The sequence below is a fragment of the Pelmatolapia mariae genome, linkage group LG15 (genome assembly GCF_036321145.2).
Source record: "Pelmatolapia mariae isolate MD_Pm_ZW linkage group LG15, Pm_UMD_F_2, whole genome shotgun sequence".
Classification (NCBI taxonomy): domain Eukaryota; kingdom Metazoa; phylum Chordata; class Actinopteri; order Cichliformes; family Cichlidae; genus Pelmatolapia; species Pelmatolapia mariae.
In genome coordinates this window covers 3,317,174-3,338,541 of record NC_086240.1, presented here as the reverse complement: position 1 = coordinate 3,338,541, position 21,368 = coordinate 3,317,174, and the positions used below count along the sequence as shown (strand labels likewise).

The 21,368-nt window shown below is 42.9% G+C and overlaps 1 protein-coding gene across 2 annotated transcripts in view; it reads right to left on the bottom strand.

The window, feature by feature from the left end:
* Nucleotides 1-557: 557 nt before the first annotated feature.
* bcl11bb (BCL11 transcription factor B b) overlaps nt 558-21,368 on the bottom strand; it is a 34,666-nt gene continuing 13,855 nt past the window's right edge. For both annotated transcript variants that reach the window (XM_063495270.1, XM_063495271.1), the window contains exon 3: nt 558-3,074. In XM_063495270.1, the coding sequence (XP_063351340.1) occupies nt 1,009-3,074 (2,066 nt within the window). In that variant the 3' untranslated portion in view covers nt 558-1,008. The remainder of the gene's footprint in view (nt 3,075-21,368) is intronic.

The following is a 21,368-nucleotide window of genomic DNA, read 5'->3' as shown; positions in this document are numbered from 1 at the left end:
TTCTCCTTCTCACATTAATCACAAGTAGTCTCAATTTATTCAACATATTAAATATGGTGGTTTTAACCTACACTGGGAATGTACTGAGCATCAGTTAAGGGTTTCTCCATCAAGTGCAACCTTTATTTATGTCCTTTGTGAAGCAAGGACAGCAATACAGTAACTGCATTTTCAAATTATTCACATGCCAATGTTGAAAAGGACAAAAAAATAATAATAATTCCCTGAATAAATTAATAGGAACTCACCAGATCTCTAAGGTAATGCTGGATTTTTTTAAAAATCCACCATATTGTTTTATTGTCAGGCTGACATTCAGTGCTTTGAGCCTGTACGAAGGGAATGGATTGTAGTCCGCTGCTGCAGTTAATATAGAAAACAATTATTTATTTATTTATTTATTTATTTATCTTACTTTTAAAAGCTATCTGCTTCACACAAATTTATTCTCACTTGATAATAAGCTTCCTTAAAGGAAAAAAGAATGAAAATTTGTATTAAGGGTGACTTCTTTTATCACATTTTTGTAAAGAAAATTCTATTTTTTTTAAGCACATTTCAAAACTAACTCCATATGAAATCCCACAAAGATGTACCTGCACATGCCAAATATCATTACAAAAATCCAATAAATACAGAAATTATTGCACAGTAGAAAGGCTCCATGGATTCCTAACTGATAAAATCCTCAGACGGTTTGCCAAGAAACACCTAGTTAGGCATTCTAGGCAAGTTCTCATTAAAGTTTCCCTTTGTTTATATTCTCAGGTGGCAGTTTCTGTGACGAGGAAAAAAAGAAGAAAGAAAAAAGGATGAACATCAATCATTCTCAAAAGATTTTCTAGAGACATTATCCAGCCAAGCCCCATTGCAGAAGAAAAATTGGTTATAAGGATTCTTTTTGTGTGTATGTGTGTGTGTGTGTGTGTGTGTGTGTGTGTGTGTGTGTGTGTGTGAGAGAGAGAGTGTTTGGGTACACTGTATGCTGTGTAACTAATGGTTGCTGGCTTAACTTCTGTCCGCTTGCTCCAATTTGACCTCACTGGCCATCAAGTGTTCACCATGCCATTTCTTCATGTGTTTCTCCAGTGTGCTGTAGACACTGAAGGGCATGTGGCAGATGTCGCAACGGTATACCTCTTTTCCATATTGCCCGTGGGTCTTCATATGGCGCGTCAGCTTGGAGCTCTGGGCGCAGGCGTAGCTGCACAGGTCACACTTGTAGGGCCGTTCCCCCGTGTGGCTGCGTCGGTGCACCGTGAGGTTGCTGCAGTTCTTGAACACCTTGCCGCAGAACTCACAGGTGTCGTTCCTCCTCTCTTTGGAGCTTGGAGGCCTGCCAGGTCCGGGTCCCCGCAGGAGGTGTGGGGTGCTGCTGCCACTGCGCCCTGAGGCACTCCCGCCTTCCATTAGCTCCCCAGGTGGGGTGGAGAAGCGGAGGCTTCCCGTTTCTGAAGAGGAGTGCTCCGAGGAGGTGGCAAACGGCGACTGACGGGAGTCAGTGAATCCCAAGAAAGGTTCTCTGATGAAGTGGCGCGAAGCAGCGTAGCCAGCCAGCAGCTGAGAGTAGACGTTTTCTGGGGAAATGAGAGGTATGGTCGGGGGAATCTCCAGCTGTTCTTTCTCTATCTTGATCCTCTTGTTGTTGGAGGGGCTCGGGCTGGTGATGGGGGTGGGCCGCCTCTGGAACAGCCCGGGAAAGCACTCTGCTTCAGATACGCTGATTCTGCCATTCATCACAGGCCTCTGGTCCTCCTGCTCCTCTCGCTGTCTGTCAGGTTCCCTCTCATTTTCTCTTTCGCGTTCTCCTTCAACCCCCTCTCCGCCGTCGCCGTTAGGTTGTCTCTCCAAGCTTCTCTTGTTAGGGTTAAGTCTAAGGTGATTGTCCAGATGGTTGTAGGGGTGCATGATGCCCACCCCGCCACTGTCATTTACTCTATCCCCACTCGGGGGCTTCTCACTGGGAGACTGTCTCGAGCCATTTTCTCTGTTCTGGGTGAACTCTTGGGAGTCCTCGCTTAAGTTGGAATCTGGCCGACTGCCATTTTGCAGTTCTTCCTCCTCTTCCTCTTCCTCCTCCTCTTCTTCTTCCTCTTCTTCCTCCTCCTCCTCATTGTCCATCCCCATTCCTCTTGCATCTCCCTCCCTATTCTTCTCTTCACCCTCTCCCCCCTCGCCTCTATTTCCCTGTTCTGGTGAGCCGGTTATGGCCCCAGACTTGTTGTGCATATGTGTCTTCATGTGCCTTTTAAGCTTGCTGGCCTGGGAGCAGGCGTGATCACATAAATGGCACTTGTACGGCCTCTCACCTGTGTGACTGCGTCTGTGGACGATCAGGTTGCTCTGGAACTTGAAAATCTTGCCGCAGAACTCGCAGGATTTCGATTTCCCCGGGGCCTGGTTCTGACCCTGTGTGTCTGGAGGGCTCGAAGAGCCGTGTCCCCCCTGAGAGGTGGGTGGCTGAGGGGGATAGGTAAGAAACGCCGGGAGCTGGGATCCAGGCTGGAAAAGCGTGGGACTCAGGAGGCGATGCATGGGTGGCACACGGTTGGGTGAGAGAGGAGGCGTGGGTCCACCGTTGTTGGTTGTGTTGCCTGCCAGTTCCCTCAGCCGACGGGAGAAGTCCATGGGCGGGGGCTCCATGGGGGTCATTCGCATCACCCTCTCGAAGGCACTGGGGTGCTGTGACAGCAACCCCATTTCCTCTGGGCCCAGCCGCTCACGAGGTGGTCTTGGGGGAGGCGGTGGGCTGACAAAGGGTGGTGTCGCGGGCAGCCGCGTCTCCATGTAACCCGGAGGATGGGGGTGATCCCTGAGCTGGGGTGCAGCCATGCGGAGGAGGTGGAATGGGTTGTTGGCATCACCGAGGAAAGTGGGGAGAGGGGAACGGGGCAAGGCGTCAGCTCCTGGGGGTGGAGGAAGAGCCATGCGGGGAGTGAGGGAGCAGTTGACTGGGTGGTTGTCCAGGTAGATGCGGATGCCATGAGTGTGCTGGGCGTGCTGAAGCAGAAACCAGGCACTGGTGAAGGTCTGCTTACACGTAGTACAGATGTAGCTGGATGGCTCATCTTTTTCTGTGGACCAAGAGAGGAAAAAAAAATCACCATCAGTGATGAAAAAAGAAACTCAAAAATCATTTTTTTCCTTCGACAACTAAACCAACCCATAATATTTTAATAAACACAAGCAAATGAACTGCGCATTCTTTTTCTGTCTGTGAGTGAGCGTCTTCTGTGGGCTTTTGTGTCGTCTCTGTGTGTGTAGTGTATGAAATACATGTGCAGTCAGGGCGTGTGTCTACAGGCTAGTGTAGGTGGCAGGTATTGCCCTTAGGCCATAGCATATTATGCTAATTCTAATGTCAGCTTGGCTTTAATATACAGATCCATCTCGTCTACTTTGTCATTTCCATATGAAGAAAGGGTAGGCAGCAGTGGAAAAGGGGAAAGAAGGGAGGTGGGGGCAGCAGCTGGGGAAGGGAGGTGAGATGTGGAACTAGAGAAAGAAAGCCACTCAAAAGGAAGGAAGGAAGGGCGAGACGACGCGTAAACAGCAAGAGCCGACACTGTATCCACATTAAATAAAGCTCTACGTCACGGATGTAATAACAGCAGTAAAGTGATCTGTTGTGACTCCACATGCAAACACACGCACAGAGCTATATGCCACACACTGACAAATTGGCCCTTTAAATGTTGAGACTTAATAATGCCAAATGAATCTATCAGTCACTGTGGCGTGGCCCTGTCAGCCTGCTTGTGACTCATAAAAAGGGCCTTCGTAGAGATTCATCTAATTCAACACAGGCTCGTGCTGGAGAGGCATTTCCACATTTCTCGTGTTTGCTCACAAACCATCTGCATCTACTTTATCATCAGTGGCTACCGCGAGCGGAGTCGAGTTGGTACGGTGGTCCCAAAGTTTGAAGCCCGCCAGGGACAAAACAAAGACGGGAAAGTTAGTAATGCTCAAAGTTTTGTGTGATCAAGAAAGCAGTCCTGAACCATTGGCTGACGAATATAAAACACACATTTTCCCTTTTTCCCATTTCCTTTTTCACTCGTCTCCCTTCTCTCTACACCTCTGTACACACTCGCACAGATTCACACATACACTCGCGCTGTGGAGAACAGATGAGCGAAAGCTGATGTTGGATCAGTGTCTAGTACAGGAAGCTGATTTGGCGGTGTGATTGGTTTGGCTTTCCCCGGGGGAGAGAGGGTCAGAAAGAGTTAATGAGGGGCTCATTTACTGATTCTGTCTGTTTTTCTCTGCTATTAGTGGTGCTCTGGTGTAGCCATCGCTCTCGCTATTTGTGTGGGGTGGGACACGACCTGACTCCCGCTACTTAATGCGTATGCGCGAGCGTGTGTTTGTGAACGTGTGTGCGGACATGTATGTGGATGTATTTTTTTGCGTACGTCTGTGTGTATGTGTGGGGCGAGTGGCGGGCTGCCTGCCCGTGTTTAGTTTGGCTAAGCTTCACACGGCCGCTTGGCAGCAGAGAGCTGGACAGCTTAACAGCTTGGACGGGGAGAAGAGAGCGAGAGAGGGAAGGGGAAAGGAGGAGGAGGAGGAGGAGGAGAGGGGGTAAGAAGAGAGGTGGAGGGACTTTAAGGGCCAGACGTGCTTGGCTAAACACGCGTGCACGTACGCATACACACAGACAGCACACATACGCACACACAGGGGCTGCTTACATGTCCCCAGGGAGCAAGTTAGGTCTATAGACTGAATAATCTCATCAGTGCACAAGGATCAATATTAGATGAAAATGTGAGTTTAAGAGAAGGACTGGTGATCTCTTTTTTTTTCCAGTTTTGTCTACATTTTTGTCAGCGCACAAGGCCTCATCAGTACAAGTTATCCAATCAAATAACACCAGTCCCTCAACCTTCCAGCCCCCCACCGCTACAACAACACATTTGCATCTTGTCATATCTTACACAGCCGTGCCATATGCTGTTAAAGGAAGCGTGGCAGCTAATAGAGTGGCAGCTGATGGCTGCTGCCTAATGACGGCCAAAGACAAATTTCATCAACTTCCCAAACAAGCAAGCAAGGAAGGAAGCAAGCCGGGTGGGGGAGGGGGGGAAACAGAGACAGGGGAAAAGAATAGAAAGCAAGTGCTGTGCTGCAAATTTTGGTATCAAGTAAATACGGCGCCAGTGTTGTCGATATCGATACCAATACTGTTACTTTTAACCCATAAAGCCAGCTTATGTAATGGAGATCAGTGTGTCATGACTTATGAGATGAGTCGTCAATGATTTGCGAGTTCTGAACTCATTTTAACGACCACTAAATCAATGTGATTTTTACTTTAATAATAATTAATTAACACAACAAAACACATCTTTCAGCTTTTCATATATTTTGAAACTGCATTTTTTTGGGAGCCCTGGCTTGTAAATGTGCCTGTCTCTAAAGGACTGTGGCTAAACATGCTATAAGCTATAAATAAAATAAACTTGAAAGACAGCAAAAAAAATCTGACATCTTTTGTAGTGTTTGAGGTATATAACACATTCTAACACAATTCAGTGAACTCACAGCATAGAAACAAAGTATCGATCCTATCATTCTAGTATCGATCTGATACCAATACCAGTGTTGGTACATCTAGGAATCACCAAAGGGACGTGAGCGGTAAAACAAAGCCTGCAGCCTCCCTTACTAGTAACATCACAGGGCACTACCTTCATGTTGCTCGCCGACTACGAGCCATGACACACACAGCTGCACAAATAAGTTATGTTGCAGACATCCTCTCTCCATTCTTTCCTCTTATATAAAGACTTCCACACATGCTGAGAGAGCGTCGCTCGACAGTGCTCCGGCCAATAAAAGCCTTCATTAAAGAATCACGGTGGGCCGTGTCATGCTTCAGTTTGTGGTAATTACAGTCGTCTGCCTGACACACAGGCAGGGACCCCTCCACCGCTGACCGCCAAGGTCAACTACCAGTTAGAATAGTTACATTCTGCTCTCTACGCGATCGCTGATGCTGGACCTAATCGCCCAATTTACTCCAGCACACCATGCGCACACAGACACACGCAGCCTTTACACACACACACATTCAGCGTGTGTGTGAATGAGACTGAGAAGAGAGGTTAAATGAAATGGAGTCACAGCAGGATTCTGTAATGTGGTACAGTGCATTTTGCTGTTTTTTTTTTCTTTTCATTTTGCTAGCAATAGTGTTGTTTGTAAATGTTCTAGTGTAATGGGATTCACCTCAAAAAGACTCCCAGCCCAGGTGTTCACTCCAGCAAACTTTTCCCATGAAAGAGAGGAAAACAATACAGAACTGAGACCAGCTTAGGAGGGCAACTCTTTGTCCTGTGCAACAAAACAAGGGCTAAGGGCCAGGAGGCCTGGAGGAAGTTATTAAAACATTGGCACATGCGTGGAGCTGAGGTGGGCCAGTAATAATGCTCTCCTTCTCTCCTGGGTTGTTTTTTTTTTTTTTACTAAACCACCAGGCCAATTAACCCAGACTTCGGGGACTAAGATCTGAGCTTTACATCAGATTTTATTCTTTCCAGATTGCCTTTTATAGCCATTATTTTGCCTTAAAAAGTACAAACAAAATGCCAGTGAAGGAAGGGGAGCCATGACATTGACTGCTTGCATATGGCCAGTGTAGTTGGTGCGGCTGGTAAGGATTGACGTAGACACCAGGTGTATGGCGGAGACATATGGAGTTGTGTTTAATTCACATATTCCATCTCTCCAGCTAGTCTGATTTATATTTCAAAGCATGGGCTTCCTCCATTTACATTACACTTACATTATGAGGCCTTTATCAGGTGTGCTAATCCAGACGGACTTATAATAAGACCACAGAAGGATAACAGAATTCCACAGGCTCAGCCTTCAACGAGAGGGGCAAACAGGAGCCTCTCTGCTGAGTGAGAACAGTGAGTGGATGATAATGAATCCTCGCTGATGCCAAATTAACTCTCAGAAAGCTCAGGGAAATACAATCATAACTGAAAATAAGTAGCGCTGAATTCCAGCCCGCCAACTTCTGGACAGCACCAAACCAAACAGCATGAATGAAAAGTGTAGAACAATGTTGCTTTAATGTAAAACAACACAAAAAAGAATAAGCCAGTGCAGGTTTTTGGTTGTTAACAAGAAAACAACTGGGGTAGAGAGGATGTGCTATACTCGGCGTCTCACACACACACACACACACACACACACACACACACACACACATGTCTGGTTTGCTATCCTCGTGGGGACATCCCATTGACATAATGCTTTCCCTAGCCCCTTACCCTAACCCTAACCATTAAAAATGAATGCCTAACCCTAACCCTTACCCTAAACCTAACCATAACCTAATTGTAACCCTGACAGTAAAACCGCATTTTGAGTGTGAAAATTGCTTTCAACCCCGAGGGGACCTGGATTTTGGTCCCCACGGTGCAGAAAGTCCCCACCAGGATAGTAAAAGTCAGATTTTGGTCCCCACCAGGATAGTACGAACCCGTACACACACACACACACACACACACACACACACACACACACACACACACACACTCTGCAGCATTCCTGGGGTTCACGTTCGCTGTACTGCTCCAACATTCCATCAAGGGCGACAGAACGCCACAGCGACAGATTTGCATACAGAACAAAGCCGCCCGCCGGCTAGGCCACTGGGACACAAACCTGCGCCCCTGCAGCCCCTCCTCTCCTCTCCGCCTCTGTGCACGCACTCACACTGCCTCTGACGCGCGTGCACACGCCTGCACAAGCCCTGGGAGTACGCATGTGTGCACCTGTCAGGGGTTAGCTGACACCTCTGCTTCTGGCAAAGCAGCTTCTCATTAGCATGGCTGTGATCTAGGGGTCCCCAGGGGTCCCAGCCTCCTCACCTCACCCCTTGCCCCCCCACAAACCTCTGCTCCTCTCCTCCTCCTCTTCCTCCTCCTCCTCACTTCTCCCAACTATCCCTCTCGCTCGTCCTCCTCCTCCTTCTTCTTCTGTGCTGCACTCCCTTTCTGCTCTTGATGGCTTGTTTGTCATGAAGCAGACTAATCAGGAGACACAGGGCCACGCAGATCAACTGTGGAAGCCTGTGTGTGTGTGTCTGCTTCACAGGGGATAGGGAGTTTGGACGGTAAACTACAGTACAGCCCCCGCTGACAGTCACACATAGGTGGGTAAAGAAAGAGGGAGATGGAAAGAAAGAAATAAGTGGAGAGACTGTGGAGGGTGGCAGTAGTAGGCAGGGGGTAAGGCTCTCACACAGTGTGGCTGGCTCCATGCTAACTCAAACCAGCTTTAGCCTGCTAACCATATACATCTGTGTGTGTGTGTATGTGTCTGCAGCCAATATGACCAGCTGAAATGCCTGACAGCCTCAGATGGGATTTTAAAGAAACAGCACTCTTTTTAAATTGTGGCAGACTCAGAGCCACACACAAAATATATATAAATATTTATTATGATGTGTTTTATTATGGCCTCCTTTCTTTTTTTTTAATCTCTTCACTTATCTGTGTGTTTTCTCTCTTTTCCCTGTCTTTCTTTTTCTCTCACGCACACACTAAGCACCTGTACATGCTATCTGGGTACTCCACCCTGACCCTCATGCCTTTTGCTATGTGGGTCAAATGAACAATATAAGGGATCGGGTGTCTCCAACAACTTGATCACAGACACACGCACACACACACTGACTAGGTCCAGCTGCACAGCAATGCATGAGTGGAGGAGGCTCTCATGTAGCACGACTGAGGGAGCATGTTACCGCCATGAGGCAAGCTATCCCAGCCAGGGCACGGAGGACACGCTGTGAAAAATAACTGGCAAGACCTCTCCGTCAGTAAAGAGCTATGACTTTGGCTCAGGTTCTAGGACAAAGAGGGAGAAAGAGGGAGCGATATAAAGAAAAAAGGGAGAATAAAAAGAAAAAGGGAGCTCCATAAAGTGCATTAGCTAAGCCCTCTGTGCCATTTCTCTAAGCCTGACTCATCGCTATCAGCTCCTAACTGGTCCCAGCGCCTGTGTGTGTGTGTGTGTTTTGGGGGTCTTTGAACACACTTGTGGGGTCTGCTGTCTATCACGTGATGATGACAAATGGATGACACTCAGTCGTGCTTGTGGTTGAAAGAAGATGCAAGAAAGTCGGAGTGAGATGGAAAAGGGGATTGAAGGAGGGAGGAGAGGAAAAGTGGAACTGCACGCAGCGTGGAAAGAAAAAAGAATTGCACTATGTTTTTGTTGTTTTGTTTTTGTCTTTATCACATGCATTTCAATTTTCAGGCAAAAATTACATCCACTTTAATCTCTTGTTCCATCTCCTACCCATTTTACCATGACACAGAAGCATGAAAAACAGACAAAACATAAACTTTAAAAAAAGGACCCAGTAGCGGCGGCGTTACCGGGTGGGGGTGATGAAGGGAAAATTCCAACAGAAATAATACGAGAACTCAAAAACCACTTTCACAAACAAATTGAGAAATTGAGTTAGTGGATTCGCACAAGGTTTGTTGAAAATGTCCTACCCTCTAAGATGGGCAAATACGTCATTCGCGAAGGCGGTTTTTACAACCTCAAGTTCTGTTTTTAAAGTTTAGCCACCTGTAGCCGCCGTGTGAATGAGTAAAACGCTCGCGCGTGTCAACATTTTCAGACGGAGCAGGTTTCTAAACACTCTTAACCTAGAAAAAGGAGCTTTCTAACAAACCCAAGCAATTTATTTTTTTCCTAAAATTACCCAATCAGTTTTACAGTAATCTACTGAAACAGCAAGCGAAACTACAAAGAATTGAGACGAGACTTGAATTGCATCACACAGTCACAATTTATGGGTGTAAATGTCCCCAATGCTTTTTTACTCGTACTTTTAAAATGTCTTAAAATAGAAACATCCTGAATATTTTCACGTATTGTCTCAGACATGAGGAGCAAACAGCAGATATCACTGGTTCGTTGGAGGTTTTACATCCAAATGAGTTTCACTTATACCCACAGGGACACTTTGTCCACAGAGCCAATTTGCTATTCAGCGGCGCTAAATAGCAAATTGACTTGTGACATGTGAGCGAAATGTGCGTAATTAAAACAATGTAGGCATTATAAAATGATGTGAAAATGTGAGCTTTAATATGGCGAACACGCTGAAATGTAGTGTTTGTCCTGACTTGTATTAAAGAGCACATCCTTTTGCAAATGTCTCCCAAGGATGAGCTGTCTGCATTGACATGTTGCACATTATATCTTTTGCAATGTTGCTTCTGTGCCTCGGTTTTGTGATGTATGTGTATCTATGTGGCATTCCATGTGCCCTATATGTGTTTGCATGCATGCGCCCCTTCTTATTGTGTGTATATCTCGGTCTACCATTCTGTGACGGGGTGAAATATTCTTTCAGCAGTAGTAATGATTCCCAGCTGGCTTCTGCCCACTGGAGCCAAGAAGCCAGTCCCGCTTAACTAACAGCCCACAGGAAGACACCAGCATGGCCTTGAATGGAACACAAGTCCTTCCAATCTAATTACCTTACTATAAAACTCGCCTCTTGCATGCCACAAAGGAGAAGACCTTCGTGATCTGAGTTACTATTAATGAACACTTTTTTCTATATAAACGATCAATTCTGTTCCCCTATTTCAGGAACAAAGCAGAGGCAACAAGAGAGACTACAACAACGATTGTATGTAATTAGTGCTAGTTCACTAAAGTTGTGTTACGGGGGGGTAAAGTTGGACCACAGATTTACATTTTTCTTATCTAACTCCTGTGATCGACACAGAGGACGGGGTCGAAAGGTGATGTACATATTTGTTCATCAAATATGAGGCTAAAGCCAGGAAATTGTGCACTTGGTTAACAGAAAAACTCAGCACAGCGGAAAAACGGGGAGCTTGGGCAGTCATTTTCACACTTCAGCTCATATGGATTAAATAAACGAGATATAACTTAGAAAGCTTTAAAGCTGACGGGCTTCTCTTAGATTTGTGGTATAGTTGGGTTTTCCAACACGCTCTCATATCACAGTCACATGCGGCCATTTTATCAAACAGGAAACAGCGGTTCGTGTCTCATTTCGGAGGCGTTTGCTTTGCCCTTATTTGCCCTTTGTTTCCATTTGGCTGTTTACTTTTTCTTCTGCTGTTATCTTATATCCATTTTTCAGTTGGGTGATGTTCGTTTTGAGGGCTTCGTGCTTTGCAATTTTTTTAGTGAACTTCTTGGATACATTTGGGAAAATTCAGAAATTTAAACCTGGGGTTTGAAAAATCACGCTTAGCGCTACCCAAAATGCAATTAAACGTGACCGTAAAGGGCCCCGAAGCATCACATGCATGCATGCAGGTGTCTACAGGGGATGATTTGAGATCTGTTACGCTATTCCCTTAACCAGCATGTTGAGCCACAGATGCCACTGTGTATACCTTGTGTGTATCACTGTGATTTATCACGAAAAAACGCACTGATGCCAGCATTACAGCACAGGAGTGAACATGTACGGAAAATAAAAAATTTTTTGTCTAAAGATCTTCTTTTTAAAGGAAAAATGTTCCAAAACTCTCTACATGTTGATATTTTTTGCCTTCAAAGATAAAAGGGTCATGGAATGTGGAAAAACTGCGACATAGTTTTAAAATTGCTTTTTTTTTCTTAAAACATTTCAGTTTATCAGCTATTGTGTAAATGGATGGTTGGTAAATGTAAAAGTTTATTGAAGGTTTTGTACTTTTTTCACCAAAGAAAGGGAAAATATTTGGAGTTTGGTACTTGAGATCAAATTAATTACACTCCACTGCACATAAAAAACAAGATATCAGTAAAGGTTATTTTCATTATTACTGTCTCTATATGCAAATAAATAAATTAAAACCAATCAGCCTCTGTCTGCCTCCCCCCCCATGTATTTATGCATCTCTCCCAGCTATATAATGTCTTGTGATCCAGTAAAGGCCAGCGGCAAAATGCTAAACGTTATTTGTAGTTGTAGCTGTCATGTCTCCAGGGGGAATTCTGTTTTTTATCTCCTATCAGTTCTGAAGAATGCCTCTGTATGTCAAACCATCTCCTGTCCCACATTGTGTCTAAAAACAAAGCCTCTCAAATTACCTCATGTAAAAAATGTAAGCACGAAGATCTGAAAAAAATAAAAATAACTACAGTTCATCGAAACCAAATAATCTACCGAAGACTTCTTCTGACACAAGGACAAGTCAAAACAGGATATGATTTTTTTTTTCAAACATTTTCAAAGTATTTTGTTGAAATTCAGTGTGTTAAAACATTGCCAACCCATTTTATTAATGTTGAATACATTGTACTATCATTTCTACGAGCATGACTAGAGTTAATTCATGCCTTTTGTGATTTAACTTATATTTTTGCCAATATCAAAATCACTGTAGCATTTTTATAACACGAATATAATGCTGTCTTTTTTATATTTTAGGTAATATTAGATATTTTCCTCTCTATTATTTTACAAGTAATTTATTTCAAATGTAATATTAATTTCTGAAGATTGCAGCTGATATAATGTTTAGTAGTGCTAAAGTAGCCCAAACTAGACAATCTTGGTAAGGCCTCCTGGAAGTTACTACATAAATGAGAAATCTTGGTGTTGCTGCTTCACAACAATAAGGAGTGTCTGAGTAGATTTTTTTTCTTTTCAATATAATTCTATCCTTTTTGTGCTCCAAACACAGGCACTGGCTCTTATAAGCAGCAGCCTTTGCAGGTAGGGAGTGAGCAGACATAGATGTGCTGTAGATTAGCTGACCTTGGGTACCTTGCTAAGCTAAGAAATTTCAGGTGCATACATCATTTTTTCCAGAGTAAAAAATTCTCAATGTTTTCTTGCCAGAAATGATATTTTACAAAGCCTGCAGTTGTGGGTAAAAAAGACTGCACGCCAGCTGTTTCAAAATCCTGACAGAAGAGAGTTATGGATACATTTCAGGTGATGTCTAAGTAGCAAAGGCTTTGTAAATAATGCTAAGTGCTAATGCTATTCAGCAAGCTAATAGAGGCTAAACCGCTAATTGTATTCTTTGTAATTAGATGGCAGAAAAGTAGCAAGAGGTGTCAGTCTAGCTTTTATTAGGCAGATAACATGGAGAACAGGGGTCTGGACAATCCTCTGGTCAGTTTTTAGGGTTTTGAGAGGATTTTAATGTGTACCAAATTAACAGCTTACAATTCTCAAACAGAAGGAACAAATGACAGGTGTGGGCGTATTAGCATATGTTGCTAAGCACAGGTGAGAAACAAAGAGAGCAGAGCATTAGAGGCTGAATAAGGTTAATCTGTTCAAATAATTATCTAGCCCATGTAATCACTAATAGTGGGCGTAAGTGGACAGATACTAATACACAATTCTGAAAATGGTCTTGGCCATTTTTACATGGTTAAGAGGTTAAAGGCAGCCAGAGACTACCCGGAAAATGTTATCCTATATTATTAGTAAGTATTATCTAACTAATCTAATGTTTGCACAGATTTAGTTGATATATCTATATATAGATATATATATATAATTTTTTGTATAGTAAAATCCAAAAAGTAAAATGTATGTACATACATTTCTTTCTGCAGGATTTAAGCAGTTATGTGCAGCATTTACATATCTTACTGCAAAGTGGGACATAAGCTCAGTTAAAAAGAAAATGGTATTGCCAACAGCAACAGTCTCCTTTCCTTAGCTTTGACAAAATATTAACATAGAATAATGATTTGTTTTACCCCACATTAATTGAGGCTTTGATGCCGACATCTGTTCTGTGGCAGGATGTTTTTATCATTCTGCTTCTCTTTCTCTTTGTAAGATTGAAGATGGAGAATAAAAAGCATTTCCCCACAAATTTTCAAAATCACCTGACAAACTATGTTAAAGTTATCTATTTATTCAAGTTTACTTTACCTGTTTATAAACTGTAACAGTAAAATCTAATTGCGTTATTCCATGTCTAGATGAATACTTGACCGTTAGTTGGTCATCAGCAGCATGGTGGAGGTATGGTTAGCCCTGTCACCTCACAACATCACGGGCATGATTCAGACCTGCTAACTGGGTTCTGTGCAGGTTTTCTGCCAATGAGAGGATGAGTTTTAGTGGTGTAGAGTTCTCCAGCTTCCTCCCACAGTCCAAAGACATGCATGGAAGGTTCTAAATTGGCTGTAGGTGTGAAGGTGAGCACAAATGATTGCCTTTCTGTGTCAGCCCTGTGATTGACAGGCAATTTTTCCAGGTGAGAAGAAGATAAGAGATTGAGAAGAAGAATAGGTAGATGGATGGTCATTTTTAAATGGAGAATATTTTATCTGCACTGCATAAATATGGTGTTTTTATTCTTTTCTGTGTAGGTCTGTGGTGCCAGACTGGGACACAATAGGGACTGATTCTCCTTCACAAACCACCTTGTTAATGCCACAGTTTGAAAGATTTGAACGGTACAAGATGGCGTTTTCTGAGAAACACCCTGAAGGCCTCAGTGGAGGTAAGCTGAAGGCAAGGCTAAGCTCACCACCTGCTTGCTGATGACCCATGAAGGCTGTCTCTGTAGAAGAACCTTGAAGTAGAGTTTTCAGGGACGGTCAATCTACGCGGATCTTGTCACCGCACTAGGGCTGGATAAGGTGTCAAATTAAAATTAGGGTTAAAATTAAATTTGGGTGAGATGATCTGTTTATCCCATAAAACTATGCCAGTGTTTGCATCTCTCCAACATCTATCCCTTCCTTTGCATCTCTCATAAATCTTTTCCTGCAGCATGGTGGGAAAGCAAAAGTCAGTGCAATAAGTAGCAATTCAGAGTTTAAAGGCATACAACATGTTAGAGTTGGATTATTTGACAGAGGTTCTTCCCACTACACACACCATGAAGAATTAGACTTTTTCTCACTAGGACTCGACAATGGTTCATGTCACCACAGCAAAACCATTAAATCCTTTTTTTTAAATATAGTTTTTTGACTTCTTGATCTCGTGCCAGCTGCCATATTGCCTGTTTAGACTCACTGATGTCGTACCACATGTGACTATTGACTTCTTTGCCCAGTGTGAACAATATCACTGGCTGGAGGTTTTTAATTTGCACATGCCTTTACATACCAAATGGGTCTCAAGAAAGCAGTGGCTCTCTTCAAAGATTTAGTCGATAAATCCGAACAAAAATCTCACAACCCAACGACCCAGCACCTCTATGTTCTGCAAGCTTTTGTTAGTGGAATCTAGAGGCTTTGACAAGAGCAATATAATAGCTTTAGCTGCTTGTTAAATGGGCTGTTTGTGGTAAAAATGTCCTTAAATATAGTGCACACTAAATTGATGTAAGTTTTAAGAAGCAGCTCTTCTGTGTGCCGATCATCCGCTGTAGGGAATAAACTGACTATAGATAAGTACCTCATACTACCCCACTTCAAAGAAACCAAACTATGCCTAAAGGAGTGAAAACAAAGTAAAGTGGTTGTTATTTTAAAAAATGATGGTGACGTATGTAAAATGAAAATTGAAAAAGCTTGTGGCAAAAAAACAAAAACTAAATATGTCGTGTAATATTGATTTTTGCTTGTGAACACTCACATTAACTTTGGCAGTAAATGCTGAGATTCACATATCCTGTATCACCATTCAGACTGACAATGCAGAGGACTGATTTTTGATCCGTATTTCCCAGGCCTACACCATATCCGTGACGACAGCAGAAGCTCTGAGGTATTTTCAACCTCCACAAGAATTCAGACTTTTCTGAGAAGTCCTGTAACCCAGGAGAGGCTGAATGCATTGGCCGTGCTGTCAGCGGAAAAGAGATGACTTACTTTAACCAGAATGTAATTGAGAAATGTGCTGGCCAGTGTTTGGGCAGCATGACAGGGTGGTGTTTTGTTTTAAGTCTTTTTTGACTTGAGTTTTGGTTTATGTTAGGCAGTAAAATGTCTGAACAAATATTAAATGGATTTAGCAATTTGGCATCAGGAGCGTGTATTTGACACACTTCACTGGCATTTCTTTGAGTTTTCAAAATACACATTTTAACTGGTAATGTGATCGATTCACAAACGACAGCATGATAAATACTGAAACTGAGGAATTTGATTGTAAAATATATAAACTCATAAGCTTTAAAATTTTATGGCATCTTTCAAAAGATTTTGGCATGTGGCAGCAAAAGGTTAGAAATGTAACACCTAGTGGATTATCTCACAATTAATAGGGTAAATAAATAATATGATTAGGTATTAAAAGTAAATCCCAGAGAGAGCATGCCTACGAAAGACTATCTGGGCAAATAGTCCACAAATGTCAGAATGACATGAAATTGAAAACATTATCTATGATTGCTAAATGTGCGTACATATGTTTGCACACATTACTAAATGGGGGTAATTTTCAGCTCCTGCATTAAAAATCTAATGATTTTGTTGTGGAAATCACTGCAAAAGTGAAAGAAACATAACAGGATTTATGACTGCATTATTGGACATGGACTGGATAACCTGCACAAACATGAAGGCCCCATTAATACTGAATCGTACGTCCCTCTGGGGTTGCATCACGAAGGGCAGAAATCTGCCAAAACATCCATGCAGAGCTACCCGCTGTGGAGCAGCCAAAAGTAGCTTCTTCTTAAATAGAGGGTTTGGAGTATCTTATATCCTGATAGCATCTCTTAAAAAGAAGATCTTGCTTATTTCAGCAAGAAAATGTCAAGTCACATGTGCATGTATTCCAACAGCGTAACTCTACAGTAGTGTCCGTCCATTCCTGCCACCCACAGAAAACACTCGGCACATTATGAGAGAAAAAAAAACATGCAATCTGTTAAGCAGCTGAAATCTCAACACAATCAGGAATCATTAAACAGGTTTCTTTCAAAACTGCAGCAGTCCAAAGGAATTCCAGAGGGTTGTCCAGAGCAGTCCTCTGCTAATGTCAAATGTGTATCTGGTATCAAATTCAAAATGAGAACATATATTTCTCAAAAAGTTTAAAAAGAAAATTCATTTTCAATTTTTTTTAATTCAAGGATTTTTTAAAATTTACAGATAAATAACTGGTTTCAAAAAGTTTGATAATTACATTGTAGTTTTACCGTAAAATTTTTCAAAGCATAACGTGATTATTTTCTAATGTCTCACGTATTATTGGTGCTCTTAAATAGGTTCAGTTTTGCTTTGTGAGTGTTTGGTGGTGTTCACACTTGAAGTCCCCAATCAGTGGTACCTTACTACAGGATCTAACAGTGACTTTCCTTCTTTCTTTCTTTTTTTATTCCTAGCCAATAAGCAGTGTTAATACATGGATATATCCTGTGTCAAGTGGCTTTTATCTAGTCACACATTACTGATTGTGTGATTTTCAGTGTGTCTGCACTCACAAATTTTTTTAGCATTAGCCGCCAGTGCACCTAACACATTTTTATGAAGGGCTGAGTTTGGCTCCAGACCTCTTTCCCTCTCTCCTTCCTTTCTTTCTCTTTTTCGTTTTTCTCTCTGTCTCTTATCACGCTGATACATTTCCTGCTCCTGGCACGGCTCCTGCATAGCTTATGGTTAAAGAAAGCTTTCATCTATCCAGTGCCTCTAGGACACACACACACTCGTTCACACACACACACACGCACGCACACATAAACACACTCACACCTATACTCACACACACACACATATACAATCACTGGTACAGGCCAGCGCTGCCCTGCCAGACCACAGGCCCAGACAAGCTCCGCTGGCACCAATCACCCTGATAACATCTTAGGCTTTATTTCATTTTGGCTTGCTCTGTTTTGCTCTGGGAAAGACCGGCACATGCAAGAGGGCTTTCTGGAAAAGAATGAATTAAGCCAGTATACGGGGAGAGTGTAGCCCCTTAGCCTTGAGCAGTTAACTCCCCTGTCTTCAATGCCATCTATGGACATGACAGTGCAAGCCCTCTTTCATCCCAAGAAAAAAAGGGGGGAAGAAAAAAAAGAACAGGCCAGAGCTGATGTTTCTTCTCCATTCTTATAGATGGAAACACAGTTTTTATAAGGTAACATAATAATAAAAGATAATGAATAAGGCCAGAAGGACAACTATGAACCTTTCATCTAGAGGGTGTGTTTGCTCAAAGCGCTGAAGAAATAAATTAAATATCAGTCCGTTAAATGTCCCCTGTAGTCTGGGTAATTCCAGACTTCACCAAAAAAAAGTCTCTAATATGGAGATAATTTTTACAATGTAAAAAAGAAAAAAAATATTTTATTTTATTATTTTTTTAAGTTTTGTTTTTAGTAGGCTTGTCATTTCTCATGCAGTGGGGTGGAGCCATTCAACCCAGAAATCTGTATCTCAAATCTGAGTGAGTGAATGAAATCAGATGACTGATTTGGTAAGTGAAAAAAAACAGACACTGAAAGAAATGAAAGTGTAAAAAACAGAGGCGACGGTGACCTTTGCACCCGTGCTTTTTCCTTCCCTCCTTTTTCTGCTTACAGTAAATCGTTGCTGATTGCGTAGCGTGTAGGAAGAAGGCAGTATTAGTAGCATGTATATCACAGCATTGCTCTAGGAGCACTCCTGATTTCTGCTTAAGTGGTAGACCAGCATAAAGGCAGCTCGCGTTCAGCACGTGTTTGTCTGTGTCTAGTGTTCTCTCCCGGCGTAATTGCTCAAGACAAATAAGTAGATGAAATAAAAGGAATTGCACCATGAAAGGCTTCCAATATCTCTTGCGGTGAAGCAGCCTGCAAAAAAGGGGTGGAAAAAAAAATACGACATAAACGCTGTCTCCTTATTTTCTTCTCGCGACCATCCCACCCAATCAGAGGCAGGACGCTAATAAGATAAGAGGAAAGGAACAACAGCGGTGTGGCAAGTAGGATTACCCCTGTCTGACTGGCTAACAAGCACCATCTCTTTTTCTTTTCACAAACACCTAATGCTAGCCCCACTTTTCCTCCCCCAAAGGCAAACACACACAACTTTTCAATAGGAAAATGGGAGCGAAAATTTCCCCATTTATGTCTGAAAGAGGCATATGATATGTTTATGCACTAATGTCTCCACGATAGCTGAGCACACATGTGAGGATTTTATCCGCATGTTTACTTGAAGGTTTCTCCGAGAAGTGTTTCCAGAGTGGGAGAAGGTTTATGTGCAAGTTCCCATTTAAGGTCCATGCACGTGTATACTTTAATTATAAGCACGTACTGTAGGTTCTTTAAAAGATTTGCAACATTGCCCATCACTGATAAAAGCACACCTGTTATCAATTGTCACCACCAGCGAGGGGAAGCGAGGGGTAGCTCAAGTTCAGCGGTGGAAACACCTTGATTATAGCTATTTACACTAAGAGCATAAACACATTCAGATTCCCACTGACACAACGTAAGGTCTTCACTTCCCTCAAACTCTTGCGCCTGTGTCGGAATCCCAAAGCGCCATCATCACTCGCCGTGCGTATGTACACATATATATAGAGCAGGGACCAGGGGTGTGAGGTTCCTAATGCCTCTTCAGTAAGGCCGTTAAGGAGCAAAGAGTCCACACATCTGGAAGACACAGTCAGTCAGCACATGCTGAAAGTTAGCGGTGGCGCTCGCAGTCCAAATTAGTGGCGAGTTTTATTCCCCCGCTGTGGTAGGAAAATATCAAATCTGTTGCCATATGAGTGCCATAAAGCCGGCTCTGGAGTGTTTGATGCCTTCATGTGGGAGCCTTTAAGCCGTGTGTGTATGTCCGCGTGCGTGTTTGGTGGGAGATGCAGGCCTTAATGGAAGATGAGAGTCCCTGTATGAATTCTTGCATGCACATATGTTTTCTATGTGTGTGTGGCTCTTATCAGTTTATGTTTCTACTTTCCTGTGCACACATGCGATTGGATTTCTTGAAATTTCTGCGTGTGTGTGTGCGTTGGATGCTGTGGCAGTGTGCATGTGCAGCTGTGCCGTTTAGCAGCTTGCTTATAGACCTAGTTGACCCTGCTGCATAGAGCAGACAGACAGACACAAGCAGAGTCAGACGGCCCCTGGGGTGGTCCTGTCTGAGGCGCGGTGTTATGGGCCAACAACACTAGGGGCCCATACACAGGCAGAAACATATACGGTAATTGTGCGCACACACACACACACACAGGCAAAAAATTGAGATTTTAACCACCACAAAGGATTTAATTATTTTAACCTAAATTTAAAGCTGAGGCAGGAACTACATTTGCTGTGTTTTCACAGGTTCAGTATTATTATGCATGTGCAGCTCCTAGAAAACACACAGTCCAGCGTGCTTCTCGCTCTTTCATTAACATGTTAGAAGCTGAAAATTGCAAATAAATAAGTGGCCAATTATTTTTGCTTTCAGCCTGCAACCGCCTGTAGCTGTGCAGCAGGGATGACTTGAGAAGATTTACGTGCAGCTTTGTGCAAAAGCACCAAACAAAAGCGTGCGCGCCAACTCTCCAGACCAAACTGCATAAAATAGAAATACTTTTCTATGCATGTGCTGGACGTATTTTACAATTGACTTCAGTGTTTCAAATGTAAAACTGAGCCAAACGTGTATTGCGAGTCTTAAAAAAAAAGCGTGTTTTATTTATTAATGCAACTGATACTGTGAATTTGTGTTACTCAGTGTTGTGTGTTTAAATAGAGGAGGGAGTGTTCGCCGTTTTTTTTTTCCCCCTGCAGAGGAATAAGGAAATATTTGCCACTCGTAGAAACTAGGAAACACACACACACACACACAAATTAAAATAGACGCACATGCCTAACAGCAGACACAAGATAAATTCCTTGGCAAGCATTCAAAACACTCATGTAAGGACAGAGAAACACACTCAGACCGCAGCAAAAGACACACACACACACACACAAGCTACCTCCACAACTCCCACCATGTGACCCCTAATCACAACCCCAGAGCTTGGACATCAAATGAAGCAAGTTAAAAAAAAATCATCAGGAGTAATTAACGCATTTTCATATGCAAATGTGATTAATGCAAAACTACAAAGTCATTATGCAAATCGACTTTTCCTTGAGCCTCTGTACAAATATTCGCAGCTCAAATCAGGGATCAGTCTCGCCATCTTTCTTTTTTTATCTCTTACCCCTCTCTCTCTCTCTCTCTCCTGCTTTCCCTCTCTCTCTCTTTTGGAGTAGAGATAATACATAAGTAGCATGTGAAGTTATTTCTAACTCACGCAGTGTGTGTGTTTTCATGCGATGGGCCGGGGCTATGGCATTACGCCGCCTGCCTACTGATTACTGGCTGCTTGGCACTGGAGCGAGACAGGGAAGCCGGCGAACAGGGGAAGGTATGAATATGCAAAAGCCTGATTGCTTTTCATGATTAAAGCCTATTTAATATGGAAATGAGAGCAAGCCAGGTGATTA